The sequence below is a fragment of the Brassica napus genome, chromosome C4 (assembly GCF_020379485.1).
Source record: "Brassica napus cultivar Da-Ae chromosome C4, Da-Ae, whole genome shotgun sequence".
Lineage (NCBI taxonomy): Eukaryota > Viridiplantae > Streptophyta > Magnoliopsida > Brassicales > Brassicaceae > Brassica > Brassica napus.
In genome coordinates, this window is record NC_063447.1 from 53,912,947 (window position 1) to 53,928,361 (window position 15,415).

General features: G+C 32.8%; 1 protein-coding gene and 1 pseudogene across 1 annotated transcript; one reads left to right on the forward strand and one right to left on the reverse strand.

The window, feature by feature from the left end:
- Positions 1-286: 286 nt before the first annotated feature.
- LOC106408836 lies at positions 287-14,372 on the forward strand (annotated as a pseudogene).
- On the reverse strand, positions 1,496-2,275 carry LOC106408835 (RNA-directed DNA methylation 4-like). The gene is made up of 4 exons (XM_013849529.1): positions 2,083-2,275; positions 1,920-2,003; positions 1,735-1,820; positions 1,496-1,666 (listed from the first exon to the last, which is right to left on the reverse strand). Exons 1-4 carry the CDS (start codon positions 2,273-2,275, stop codon positions 1,496-1,498), a joined length of 534 nt encoding a protein of 177 aa, XP_013704983.1.
- Positions 14,373-15,415: the final 1,043 nt, after the last annotated feature.

Genomic DNA, 15,415 nt, shown 5'->3' on the forward strand with positions numbered 1-15,415 from the left:
GAAACCGCGTGTTAATGGTCATTTTTGTCGTCGGCAGTGATTAAGACCTGTTACTTTAATCAAACCGGAATCAATTGCACTAAAAAACACTAAACCTTCGGTTATAGACCAACAGATGCATTTGTTTTCTTTGTATAAGCACTACTAGAGTTTATCCCGCACATAGTGCGGGTATATTTTCATTTTATAAATATTTAATTTTAATATTATTATATAAATTTAAATATACAATTTATATTTTAGTGTTTAGTATTTTATAACTTTTTAATTTTATTGTTTAAGTTTCTTATTACTTTATTAATATAGGGGTTTGTTTTATACATTTTACCTTTTTTATTACGTTTTTGAGTTTTCATAATTTGAAATCATCAAATAAAAAATATTCTTCAACATATGATTTTTGAAAATATATAGCTGTAGAAATAATTTTTTAACATATGTTAATAACTTCATTTGTATAAAACAAATTTGACATGAGTAACAAATTTGAACCCGTTTTAGTGGTAGATGATAATTTATTTAAATGAAAGCATTATATTATTTAATTACGAAATTAATTAAACAAATATTAAATAAAAATTATTTAAAAATTTAGTAGGATTTTGTTAGATTTTTCTCAACAGATTTTGTTATAACTGAAAATAAAATTCAAATCTATAGTTAAAATTAATTTATTATTAATATTCCTATTAATTATTATATCATATTATGTGATTAATGAAATGGTCCTAGTAGACTTCTAAATAGTAGATAAAAATGGTACTTCTCTTTTAATAGAGAAGATACGAAGATGAATAAACAAGACAAAAAGAGTGAAAAATGAATATAGAGAAATACCTTAAGATAGCACAAATTTTTAAAAGAAATATTTTTAAAACAATAGTTATATTAAATGTATTATCTTTTAAATGTAGCTTTGTTTTTTTTTTGCCTTTTTTAATAAATGGTATTTTAGTCATTTTTATTTATTATTTTGTATAAAAACTATCTTCTGTGTTTTTGGATAATTGTCCATGAATATGTAAACTAATTATGAAAGAAGAATAAAAATGAAATGAATATTTTTGTTTAATAACTCTTTTATCTCTTATATTACTTGTGATAAAAGACATCTACCAAGTTTTGGTTAGTTTTATTTTAAACAATTTTGACTCACAGCCGAAGACTATAGTCTTCTTGGCATATATATATCATCATTGATTTGCTACAATAAAAACTCACCGTTAAGAGCTAACTAAATGTAGTTTAGTATTTATTTCTTTCTTGACTTGCGGTTTCTTGGACACAATAGAGTATAAAGTGTATAACCACGGACCAACAGCACCAATCATACAAATACTCTCTCTAAGGACAGGCAAGAAACTAGCCAGCAACTTCTGGTCCTCCAAGGATGTTAACCTAGAGTAAGATGAGAAAATGCACCTTCAGTTACTGCTACTTCAAACACAGCTAAACTATTTCTCACTCTTAATAATTTATATACAAGACAACTTAATTACTCTGGTTTTTCTTCAGCATCAACACGAATAACATCATAGAAACTACACCTCTCATGAAGTTCTTTATCTTTGTTTCCCTTCCCACTCCGCCAATTGCTCAAGCCGAGCATTCTATGCAGCGGTCTAGCAGAAACAGTAAAACTTTTCACAAGTCTCGAGTTAGCTACCTAAAATGGTACTTAGACTCTCTTAAGATGTTAAGAAATGTTCTCATGACCAAGAGCCAGTTAGTTACCTGTTGCTTTTTGCAGTCTTTGGTCAAGCGCTGTTCCTTCCTTCTTGAAAGCAACTTTAGGCTCTTCAAACTTTCCTTTGCTGCAACTATTTTCATTAACATCAGACTCCAACAGAAAGAACACACAAAAAAAAAACAATCAAAACTGCATTCAAGGTCCATACTTTAACCAGAACAAAAAAAACGTTGCCTCGCAAATAGAGAGTGAATGACATCAACAGTGACTGTCTCCAAGTGCCGCAAGAGCACCTTCTTGGGCTTCACATCCTCTGCCACATGAACAACATTCAAGTCTCACCGAGTCCATACCAAGTACAAAAGGCCTGAAAATGATGTAAAATTACCTACCTTTCTTCACGGAACCGGAAAGAGGTAGCTTTGATAAGTTCAGTAACGGCAGTTTGAATGATCTTTCATTGATCTCCAACCCTAATTGCCATAACGTTTTCAAGTCCCTTCCTACTTTACGTTTAACTCTAACAATAACAGGCTTGCCTCCTACTTTGACTTGGATTCTACAAAACAAATGTAACAATTCCATTGCAAGATGTATCAGATTCTCTATTTCCGTCAAATTCTTTTAGACCAAACCCTCTTTCGAGCTAGATGCCAACTGAAATGTTCAACAAATCCAAACAACGATTGAAGTTGTTGTAGTAACCTTTAATGAACATTTCAATAATATTATTGTTCATACTTTCTTCATTTGAATCCTTTTACTGTCAGAAATGATATCACGTATTTATGTTTGGTCATTTCATGACAAAACATGATTCTTGGCTAAATAGATACCACTCAAAATGTTGCAGTACATTGTATCCAGATCACGATATAGACCAAAATCATTAACCAATACTCTCAAGAGATTCCTTTTTTTTCTGGTAGCTTATGACAACACTTTCTTTATTAGTAGACAAAGTTATTGTCGACTGCAAAATAGTTTTCTACCTAACAATGGAACCATCCAAAGTAAATACATAATCAGTCATATATATTTTAGTATCCACAATTTCTACATAATTAGAGTTAAAATTTTCTGTAACCAGACACACATATTCTTGTCTCCATTGACAGGACCAACATCAAATGTACCAAAAAATCTTTTAATCGGAAAATTCTTTTTACACATACCCATTATTCTTTTCTTATGCCCCTTGATTCTCTGAGGCACGGAAAAATCCCCGGCTAACTAATAGTACAAGTTATATCGGATTTTAAACATATCAATTTTTTTTTTTATGTTAAAGTCCCTCTATGGGTTTAAATAGCTTGTCATTCTGTTTTGATTGTCTGCATATCTTTTCATCACGTGCTTCTCCGACTTGTGCTGATCCTTTTTTGACCAACTTGTGCTGATCTTGGAATGAAGATAGTCGTCCTTCACTTATTCCGCGTATATTTTTGTAAGGAAAATTAGGCTGTATAGGTATAAAATAAACCAGAATTAAATATCTAGTAAAAAAAAGGTACTTCTATTATTTCTGCTCGTCTCCGGTTAATGAAAGAGAAAATATTTTTTTCTCTTTTTGGATTATCATCTACCACCATTCTTCTTCCATCCCTACCACCTTACTTTCCGTCACGTTTACAATATGTCATCACCAACTCTACGTTGTGTTTTGTATTTATCGCCACTTTAATTACTATCTTTTTTTTATAATCAATATTTTTTTTTCATAATCATTATGTCCTTATTCATACTCACATTCATCATTGCCCCACCAAAGCCACCACAACCACCTCCAAATCCATAATCTTTGCTACATATGTCGTCTCCGCTTCTGAAATCTACAGACCACGACGACGTTACGGTGGAGGCGCCCTTGTTTGTTCTGTAAGTTTCCAGTAGTACTATGTTATTTGAACAATATGCACTATGCTATTTCGTTTGTTATTATTCTATTTTAATAATGCTTCATATTATATAATATGTCCATATTTTGATATTTGAGTTTGGGTTTATATTTCCTTTTAGGGTTTAGTGATTAGTGTTTTGGGTTTAGTTTATGAAAGGTTTGAGTTGACTTTGGGGTAGGTATTACCTTCTTTCCTGTAATCTTAGACATTTCAAAATTTAAACATTAATATGTACTATGTTATTTCGTTTGTTACTACTCTATTTTGATAATGCTTCATATTATGATATACTATGTGCATATTTGATATTTGGGTTAGGGTTTATATTTTCTTTTAGGGTTTAGTGGTTAGAGTTTTAGGCTTAGTTTATAGAAGGTTTAGGTTGACATTGGGTAAACATTACTTCATTCCATGTATTCATAAACATTTCAAAAAACAATATGTACTATGTTATTTGTTTGTTACTATTCTATTTGCATATTTAAAATTTTGAATTTATTTTGATATTTGGGTTAGGGTTTATATTCCCTTTTAGGGTTTAGTAATTAGTGTTTTGGGTTTAGTTTATAAAAGGTTTGGGTTGATTTTGGGATAAGCAACCTCTACTATTATTAAACCATTTTAAAATTTCATTAATATGAAGTATACCATTTAGAATGTTCTATTCTATTTACTATGTTTATCTTCTTCCATAATATTATATGTTTCTCCAATCATCGCAGTCATAGTAATCTTTATACGAAAGATGACTGATTCTTTTGGATTGACGACCTCTGTTTCATCTGTAATCACTCCTGCTGTAGCCACTATCTTTGTAGTCACTGCCACCGCCGATGCGTTAACCAGCAATAATCATCAATGTTGTTTTCTTATAAACCTAAAAAGAGAAATTGGGATGATTGGAGAAATAGATAATATTACTGGCAACTTATTGAAAAGAAGGACGAAACCGAAAAAATATTGCACAAATGCTGTGAGAATTAATAACGTCAAAATCAATACTATATTCTTAATTTATCGTTGAAATATGGCTAGTTGGCAAATAAGCCATTTTTGTAATCACTTGTTTTTGCGTATTTCGTTACTAGTCATATACACGGACATGGGGTCGACAAGGCATATATTAATTTATTTCAGTATAAATAATTATTTTCTGAAGTAGCAGAGTTATGTTCCCATTGTTTCCAGTTTCATAGTTTGTACTTTGCAGGATTACAACTCATTCTCTATTTTTTATTTCGGTTTATTTATGAGAGCGGAGAGAAAATTGTTAAAATTTGTTACAAATTTGTTTGAAATAAACTGTGATGTTAAAAAGCAAAAGAGCTAAGGTTTTATATCGGTTTGTTTTAAAGAAGATTGCTAAATTTCAGTTCAGATATTACTAGGACAAGTACAGTATATTTCCATTCTGAACTTGATAGATGGCATCAAAGATTGGCTTTTCAAATTTAACCACTGTTAATTGTGTTCTAAACGTTAAGCTTATGAGCCGGCACACTTCTTAGCTAGCCAAGTTGACAATTTTATTTCTCTGGTTATGTTTATCCTTCATGGCTAGCTAATTAAACTTTGTACTTTGATTATGTTATACCTAATTATTATTGATGTCTTTTTGGAAAAAAAGAAAGTTACAAAGAAAATAATCTTATGGGTCCTGCCTCAAGAAGGTTGAAAGCTTCTCAAATGAATGTTGCAAATGTTTAGTTTTGTGATTTTAAATGTGTTATTGTTAGTAGTCTCAAAAAAGGGGAAGCAGGTCCACTTCCAGTTCTATGCATGTGTTAGAGGTGCATTTGCACATGGTCCAAGCTCAATTTTGTGTGTTTCTCGTACTTTCTTTCTGTTTATTCCTTTTCTTTTATATAGACTCCCACGTAGAAATTATAGGCAACAAATGTTTTAGGATAAGCTCTTCTGTAAATCCAGATCACTTTCAATTCTAATGATATTTGCATGTTTTAGCATTTGCCATGGCGTGCGTTTCCGAGAAGCAAGGGCATCATTAGTTAAAATTTATTATTTTATCATAAAACGTGGAAGAAAGTGAATCCAATCTGAAATTTAAAAAGACGATGGAGACCTTCTCATTGACCCGCAGCTCACGAGTACAGCTTAACCAATTATCATCCGTTCACATTATCGAGCATAATCAAATGTGCTACATTGTGAGCAAAGAAATGTTGGGTAGCGTCTGGACCGATTTTAGCACATTGATAAAATGCAATATACAAACTCTTTAGAAGATACACAATATGATACTTTCTAGACTTCTAGGAAATCAACAAATATATTAAAAAACATACATCAACCACTCATAAACCTTCCAGTGTCTAAATAAGAGACGCATAATCCACGTATGTAAAACTTTTGAGTTCTAGAGTGGAATATACAAAACATGTTAGATTAAAATTATTAAAATCGGTCAGATAAATTAAAAATTCTGATTTAAGAGTCTCAAATCACTCCAAGTGGATTTAGTCATCTTAAATCATCTCAACTCTGTTTGGGTCGGTCTAAATTAATTTAGAGTTTGTCAAAATCGGTTGTATTACTGGTTTTAGTTTTGATTAATTTTTAATTATTTTGTGTTTTAAAATATTAATGTTTCGAAAAAAAAACATCAGAGTAGATTATGATATTATCTTCACCATCAAATTGCACGTGTATAATCAAAGGTTATCCTTCTTCTTCCCAAGTTGGTTTGTTAGTGCAAATTAACAAGTTTATTTGGTTTTCTTATTTTGTGTACCTTATTTTGTATTATATTTCACTAAAATAATTTTCTAATTAAGTATAAAATTTTGAAAATATATAATATAAAATTCATGATAAATAAATAAATATTCAAAAAATGTTTACGTCATGTCTAGGCTCCAAATAATTCACGTAGACGCTAGTCCTCTACTAAGCACACAATTATCATATATCAATTTCTTGAACATTCCATATTTGATGTCTGCGACATTTTTTGTTGTGCAATTTCTCAATGATGTATATGTTATGTTGAACATGCTCCCGAATATACACATAGCAAATAATCATAATTTTGCGAAAGGACTAAAAAATTATGAGATTAGTTGTCATATGGTTCATAATAGTCTTAAAGAAGTGTTTTTAAGTTTTCTTCGTATTCGGAAAAGCCACGATTGTTTTTGTAAGGACTAGGGAGTGCATGTTCACTAGACCAGCTCTTCATTGGTCAGACCATATTAAACTAACTTTACGTATGAGAATAATTCTTAAGGAGAATTGAACTTGTCACCATTTAAACTTTTAATAGATGATCCAAAAAGTTTATTCACTAGACCAGAGCTACAATTGGTGCAACATGTGAATTTTTAATGATCGGTCAGCTGACAAAAAAAAATGATCGGTCAATCCCAAAGCATCTGAAGTTTAAAGACCTGATGATCAATAATGGCCAACTGATCAAAGTAGATATGACCGAACAAACACTATTATTGTTCGACCGATCACCACTTGTGTGGAAAATAAGTGGTTTTCCAAAAAAAAATTCATATTCATCGTAATTTTATCAGTAAAAATCAGTCGACTCACGACTGTATACTCTATATTAAAAAGTACATATATATGAGCTACTAAATATAAAAACCTCCTCATATGTCAAAGACTTCCACATCGTCGCTGAAAAAGATGATAACCATTAACCATAAAATCGTTCTAACTACGACCTACATGTTCATTGCATGAGAGAGAACAGAGACACATATCTGAAAACACCTGCATCCGGCGCGAAGATATTGTTATCACCGAAAAATGGCCTTGACCATCACCTTAATTTTGAAATCATCTTTGAGATGATTATTCTATGTTTTACATTAGTTTTCTTTGTCACTGAACATACATGTATAGTACGAATCTGTAAAATGCCAAAAAAAAAAATTAACCAGTATATCAACATACTGTGACGCCCGATCATCAATTATAAAGGCAGGCTTTCTACGTCTGTTCATTCGATCTGTAGGCCTTATATCGTGTGAAAGTCGGTACGTTAATTTTGGGAGACTCCAAAGCTTGTTATCTATGTAATCATCTAAAGTCTTTTCTCGTGCACAGCTGGTCGCGTTTGCACAATATTTAAAATAGCTTTCTAATATACTCATTTATCATTCCACTATTAATTTTATCTCAAATATGTTTAACCCTTAAATTATTTCTAGACAAATCAACAAAAAATAAAACATTTTAGTAATATAAATTAATATTCAAATCAATTCTTTTAAATATTTATACGTTATCGTATACCACCAAGATGTTAGACATACATACATGATATATTGGCTATTGGAACTAGAATATAAAAGAAAAGAAAACACAATTGTGGTATATGTGAGTTTTTAATTACGTATAAAGTTCGTTCATTGGGTTATACATTATACGTAACTTTTTAATTGTCAACACATTAAACGTAATTTATTAACTCATAGGTAGTTGTCAGACTGTAAAAATAAAAGTTCAAATAAAATATAAATTTATGCATCTTGGATTAATGATTTGAATTTATTTGGATATATTCAAATTTTGGGAATATTAGATAAATAAAACATTCTAAATTTTCTCAGATACCATCATAAATTGTGTTTTTCTACAGTTTTAACTACTTTGAATTCACTCAATTCATTCGAATTCTTTTACATAAATTTTTATAAAAATATTGGTTTTCCTACGAGGAGAGATTTAAAATATTTTTTAATAAATAACAAATTCAGTAACTTGGATTTTGAATAATTTTACCAAATGTTGAATGTAATAAGATAGGATGTTACGACATTGTGCGAAACCATGTATACAATAAAAAGAGATTTGGTAAAAAAATTAAACTCCTACCAAAACATTGGTCCAATGTACCTCTAATAGTTTATATATAGGAAATGTACGTAAACGATAGTATACACATAACAAAAAAATTTCAACAAAAAGACTATAATAGACTAAGAAAAATCCAAACCCGCTAGCCAAGACGGTGGAACTGAGTCGACATAAACCATAGCTGAAGGTAGACTTCTAGCACCGCGTGCTAACTTGTCGGCCTTTGTATTTTGCAGGCAACATCACCGCACTTAATTAAAACAATAATTACGCCCTAATTTCCTCGTTCCTTTTTCTTGATTACTAAACTGACCACACCTTTCTCATTACCACAATACTAAGTGCCATTAGAATATAAAATCGACATCAAATGCCATAGCCCTCATCAGTTATAACTTATAAGTACAAACCCCCTTAACGAGTGATCTTCTCAATATTCACAATCTCAAGTAACATGTCTCCCAACGTTCTCAGGTGGTTTAGCCTCGTAGCTCTTCTCTGGCTTCAATCTATCAATGGCACCAACTTGAGTTTCCCTGCTTACTCTTCACAGCTCAAAGAGTTTCTCTCAATCTCTCAGTTTAAACTAAACTACCTCTCCTTCGCCTCCGACGCCGGAAAAGTCCTCGGTTTCATCTCCGGAATCGCTGCCATTTATCTTCCTCTACCGCTCGTCCTTCTCGCCGGAGGTTCTTTGGGTTTCGCCGGCTACGGTCTCCAGTATCTATGCATCGTCAAAAAGATGTTCACGTTATCGTTTTATCAGATATGGGGGCTGAGTTTCTTGGCCGGAAACAGTATCTGCTGGATCAACACGGCTTGTTTTATCGTAGCCATCAACAGTTTTCCTGTGAACCGTCAAGTCGCAGTAGGGATCACGGCGAGTTATCAAGCTTTGAGTGGAAAAATCTACACCGACATAGTCCACACGTTCTTCTACTCGTCTCAACGCGAAGCTGCCTCTGGTTATCTTTTGCTCTGCTCTCTCGTTCCTTTGGCTTGTTGTCTCGTGACGGCTCCTATGTTGATGAGAGAAGCAAAAGCGATGTCGTTTTCATCTAGGGATGTTAACGTGGGCTTTATCTTTTTGTTTGTTGTGACTATAGCCACGGGGATATACTCCGTGGCTACGAGTCTTCTCTCGGTTCCAGCGGTTTTAGCACTCGTAGGCATTGTTTTGTTTCTTCTTGCTCCCCTGGCTATTCCAAGTGGAGTTAGGCTTGAAGAGCTTATGTCCTCAACAAGAAGTCAACAAAAGGTATACAACTTGGAAGCTCCTATTGAAGAAGATCAAAAGAAAGAAGAAGTTGACGAGAAGGCAATAGTTGGAGTTAGAGAAGAGGTCGAGTGGACAAAACTATGGAAGAGACTCGACTTTTGGATATATTTTGGACTATATTTGTTCGGTCCGACGGTGGGGATAGTGTTTATGAACAATCTTGGTCAAATCTCTGAGTCTCGTGGCTGCGCCGCGACCTCTTCCATGGTCGCTCTCTCGTCCTCGTTCGGGTTTTTCGGCCGCTTGCTTCCTTCGTTACTCGACTACTTCCTCTCTAGGTACAATCACTTTTTAGCTTTGTGCTTTTACCCTTTCTGTATTAATTAGGAAGATACTAATTAATAAAAAACCTTATCAATTATTCCATAATAATACAACTACGTTGACCTAGCACGTACCATTATAACACATGTTGCATTCACAGCATCTAGGCCTCAGACTTATTATCCGAGATCCGGATTCGATCTGAGATCCGCTCCGGATCCGTTCCGAAAATAGGATATTCGGGGTGCCCGAATCCGAATCTGGATAGTGAAATCTTGGATCCGTCCAAACCGAATCCGGATCCGGATATCTTAATTTTTAGGTCAGGATATCCGGATCCGAATCCGTACTTTTAAAACACATTAAATTTTTAAATTTCATTAATATTTATATTTGATATATTAATATATATACATGAATTAATCTTATAATATTATATTTTAGTTCTTACAATATTATAGACATATATAAATATATTTATAAATCTTGTATAAATATTTAATTTATGTATTATATTAAAAAAGTAGTATTTTTTTTTAAAAAAATATTATTTTTAATTATTTTGCGGATCCGGATATCCGTGGGTAATAGAATATGGAGACGGATATCCGAAATTCGTATATCCGGAAACCACGAATCCGGATCCGGATATTAAATCCACAGATCCGACGGATGAGGATCCGGATCCGGGTACCCTAAATTTTCCGAATATCCGGATCCGTCCAGGCTGCGTCTTCGTGTTTGGTCTAATTCATTGAACAATCTGTGGACAAAGCGATCGAAAACCATCTTTATAATTATTTTCCCTGATTTTCGGAAATTATTCTAACTTTCGAGAATTATTCTAAAATTGTTTTTATTCATTACAGGAACAGATACATGCCATCAAGCCCGGTTTCTATGGCAGTCTCACTTGTAGCAATGGTTGCTTCGTTTCTCCTCCTCCTCATCGACTCTGACATTGCTCTCTACGTCAGCACGGGGATGATATCGGCGTCGTTTCCGGAGCATTGACTTCTCTCTCCGTCACAATGACTGCAGAGCTTTTTGGGACAAAACACTTTGGAGTTAACCATAACATTGTTGTCGGAAGCATTCCGATCGGTTCGTTTGCTTTTGGTTTATTTGCAGCTAAAGTTTACCGCGATGGAGCTTCCTTGGACGGACGTTTTGACGGAAAGTGTTTTGGGATGTATTGCTTTCAAACCACTTTGATCTTTTGGGGAATGCTATGTTCTGTCGCCACCGTTCTAGCCACCGTTTTATATCTGCGCAACCGCAAGTTCTACTCGCAGATGCGTTAGTAGAAGAATAAACACAACAAATATTGAGTAGTATACGCACGTTTTTCGTACTCACGCGCTTTTTCACTTCATCAAAGGACGACAGTTTTTTGGACCAAACGGAAATATTATTGTATAGTTATGTTTTTGGTGATAGACTGATGGTAAGACGGTAAAAGTATTGTACGGTAGACGAATAGTAAAAAATAGATATGCAGAGAAGGGTGTAAGGATCGAAGTTATTTTTAATAAAGATCCGATTCTCTTATATATAAGTTGTATGATAGTAAACTCAATCTTTTTGTTTTTTCAATCTTTTTGTTAGATTAATTGGTGTAAGATCATAAATGGTGAATACTAATAAGACTATGATTAACCCGGGGTTCTTAGCGGAAGTTAAGAAACACTTCCGCTAAGAACCCCATTTTAAGAACCTCGGGTTAATCATGTTCTAAGAATACTAAACCAAAAAATGCTGATAATTCAAAACGATTTTGTTTGAATGTAAATGGTGAATACTAGTTTACAACAACAAAAATGGTGAATACATTTTTCAAATATTAAAAAAAAATGTGAGAAATATGACTTCACAAAATTTCGGGTGAGTCCCATTAATATACCCAACATAATATTGTGGGTGCGTAGTTGATGTTCTGTTGGTTCTAACGTGGGCAAAGAATCTTGATCATGCATCTATTATTTTTAAGTGATTACTAGATTTGGACCCGCGCGCGGGTATTAATTTTCATTTTTATTTACATATACATTTTTTTTACGTCAAGAATGATGTATATTCAAATGTGTATAGGGATTTTTCAAACATAAGTTTGTGATTCAAGTTTCTTGTTTTTCATCAAATTAATCATTTCAAAAAAATGAACTATGTATTTGTATTTTCTTTTATATATTTTTGTTTGTTGAATTAGTGTTTGATTATTAAACTCATGAATTTTTGAAATCTAGTTTGGTAAAATATAAAAATAAAAAAAATTCTAAGATATTGAAACATTTCACGAAAATTTAAAGTCAAATAAAATAAAACTTATATCTCTTATATTATAATTATAAATTAATTAATTAATTTTTTTTTTTGTTATTTTTTAAGAAAAATGAACTATCTTTTATTTAACAAATAACATTGACATATATTTTAAATGACTTATAGATATATCTTAAAAAAACGTTAAAACCATGTTATTCTAGAATTTTTAATAACTTATCTTCTTAAATTAAAAAAAAAACAATCAAAAAACAGAGATTAAATAATGATTGTAATATGGGCCACAATAGTTTATGATCCAAGTAATGAGTCCATTAGATTTCAGTTACCTATTTTTTTCCGGGAACAAAACAAACTTTTTGTGAACATACACGCGTCTTTAGCTTCGTTAAGAATAAAGCTAATCTCAGAATCTGTTTTTGTCTTCCCCACCAAATCGTTAAACATAGATACAAATCACTTTTCACTTGAATCTAAACGGAAGAAGTTTTTGAAGATCATCACTAACTAACGCTTATCTACAAAGGTTTGGAGATTATTTTAAATTTATCTAACAACCGATTACTATTTTAGATGATTTTAGGGTTTTGTTTTCTCCCCCAATTTGATTGTTTTTCAGCTCAAATCTTACGATTGTTTCATATTCTTAAGCTCTGTTTTGTTCACTCTGCAGAGAATCATCTTGAAGATATGAAGAATATTGTAGCGATGTTCAAGAAACTGAATCCTTTGGCAAAGGAGTTTTTCTCTTCTTACTACAACAACACCAAGAAAAACAATCATACTGGGAAAGACAATCAAATTATGCCAGCTGGCGATTTCGTGGCTAAAAAGAATCAATCCGGTGAAGAATTTGATCATGATCTCAAGAAGGATGACAATAACCGGAAGGTATGATTGATCTGATAATTTACATGTGACTTTTTTGTTATTGCAAAGCTAACTTTGATTGAATTGTTTTGCTTGTGCTACATTTGATTCTGTTTGTGATTACAGAGAAGAAACGGTTACAGCCAAGGGAGAAGGAGGTTAAATGGAAGAATTTCTAAGGCTGGGAGAGAGGATAGTATTAGAAGAACAGTATATGTTTCTGAAATTGACCAGAGTGTAAGTTTGGCTGATGGATTCTTGAAATGCTATAACAAAGAAATTCCATGTCCGTTATTTTAACCCATAGTTGGCATTACAGAGGGTGCAAGGGAAGCTTTAAGGCTTGGTGGAACGATGCTTGGGTACTACCCGGTGAGGGTTTTACCCTCCAAAACTGCTAGTCTTCCAGTTAATCCCACATTTCTTCCCATGGTAAGCTCAAGTGTTCCTCAGAATATCCATTAAATTAATTTTGGTTTGAGTTTCAGAAGTATTTATTTACCATTTATCATTTGCTAGTATATCTAAGTGGTTTGGTTAGTATAAGAAGGGAAATTTGGTTAGATTAGAACCATTTATCGTTTCCTAGTATATCTAAGTGGCTTGGTTAGATAAGAAGTGATGTACAACAGATTCATTGGTTTATTGTTTTGGCTGTGAGTTGATTGCATGTTGATATCTTGGTTTAATTGTTTTTATTTCTTTGCTATAGTTTTAAAATCTAGAAAATAAATAGAAAAATGAAAAGTTTTATCAAAAACAACACAAATCCATAAATAAGTCGAAAACAGCTTGAAGAAATTCAAGTACGATAAAGAACGATAAAGAACTTCCTCATCTCTTCTCATGAAGTGCATAACTCTGAAAAACACATCACGTTTCAAAGAGTTTTTTTAAAATATGATCTTAGCATATAGTAATAAACAGTAAATGATGGAGAGTTTAATCACATACCTCATCGTGACTCTTTGGCTTACAGATTATTGAAAACCTCTTTGAAAACAACATTGACGGTCTTACGCTGAGGTTTTCCATCTTTGTCCACAATAAGAATTTTCAATCCTTTCTTCGATGTGACCCTGGAAATAGCTACGTAGAGCTGTCCGTGTGAAAACACAGGTCTGGGTAGGAAGAGTCCAACTTCTGAGAGAGACTGCCTTGACTTTTGTTTATTGTTATAGCAAAAGCAACAGCTAAAGGCAATTGCCTTCGGCGCATTTTGAAAGGCAGTCTCGTATCAGATGGTGTTATCAATAATCTAGGAATATATATTGTCTTCCCAACATTAGATCCAGTGATAATCTTAGCGGCAACCATAAATTCCATCAGCTGTGTAATCTGTAGCCTTGTTCCATTCATTAACCCTTCTGGAGGATCAACATTCCTGAGAACCATAACTGGGCAACCAACTTTCAGGCGAGGTCTATGATGTTAGGAGTTTTCAAGCTCCTAAGACAAATGTTGTAGTATAGTGATTGTCGAACCAGTTCTGAGGGATATCAAAGCACTGAGAATGCAAGTACTCACTTAATCTAAGTGCAACCAATGATTTAAATGGGTTTTAAGCTATGACTAAAACTAGAAAGCAATAACAGAATGATACTTTCTTGACTAAGGGAAAAGAGAACTCATGGGCATAGGGATTAGACCTTGGGTGATCAAGTATCGAACTAAGGATGACAAATGATCAATCAAACTATCAACCTTAAGCCTAGACACAATTCTAAGCAAGCTCTATGTCTAGATGAATGCTCATTTGCTAACACATCTCAAACATCAAATGTCTTTGGTTGAATAATATGAAAACAATCATTACTAACAAGTCTATTAGCTATCTTAGCATCTTTAACAACAAATGTCTTTGGCAAAGTATACTAAAAGCCTAGGAGAGTTGTCTCAGGCATTTCATCAAACACCTTTCGGGTAGGAAATGCCTATTGATCAACTTTTGAGTGGCCAACTCAGAAGATGCATTAAGAATACTCTACTAGCAAGGAACAAGAATGATCTACACTAAAACATCCTAGAACTAACCTAATCACCCTTAATCTCCCTAACCCATGAATTCAAAAGGTGATTACTCACTAATCTCCAAGATTCCTCTTAAACCCATATTGGATTTCAGATTATCATGTAGAGAAATAGATAAGAAATCAACAAGAACACAAGAACATAACAATAAAAAATCCAAGAGATGAACTTCTCCAGAGAGTTTTTGTGTATTTTTCAAAAGATCCAAAGATAATCTGCCCTGGTGGCTACAAAAGATGTTTAAAAACATAGGTTTTTAGAAGT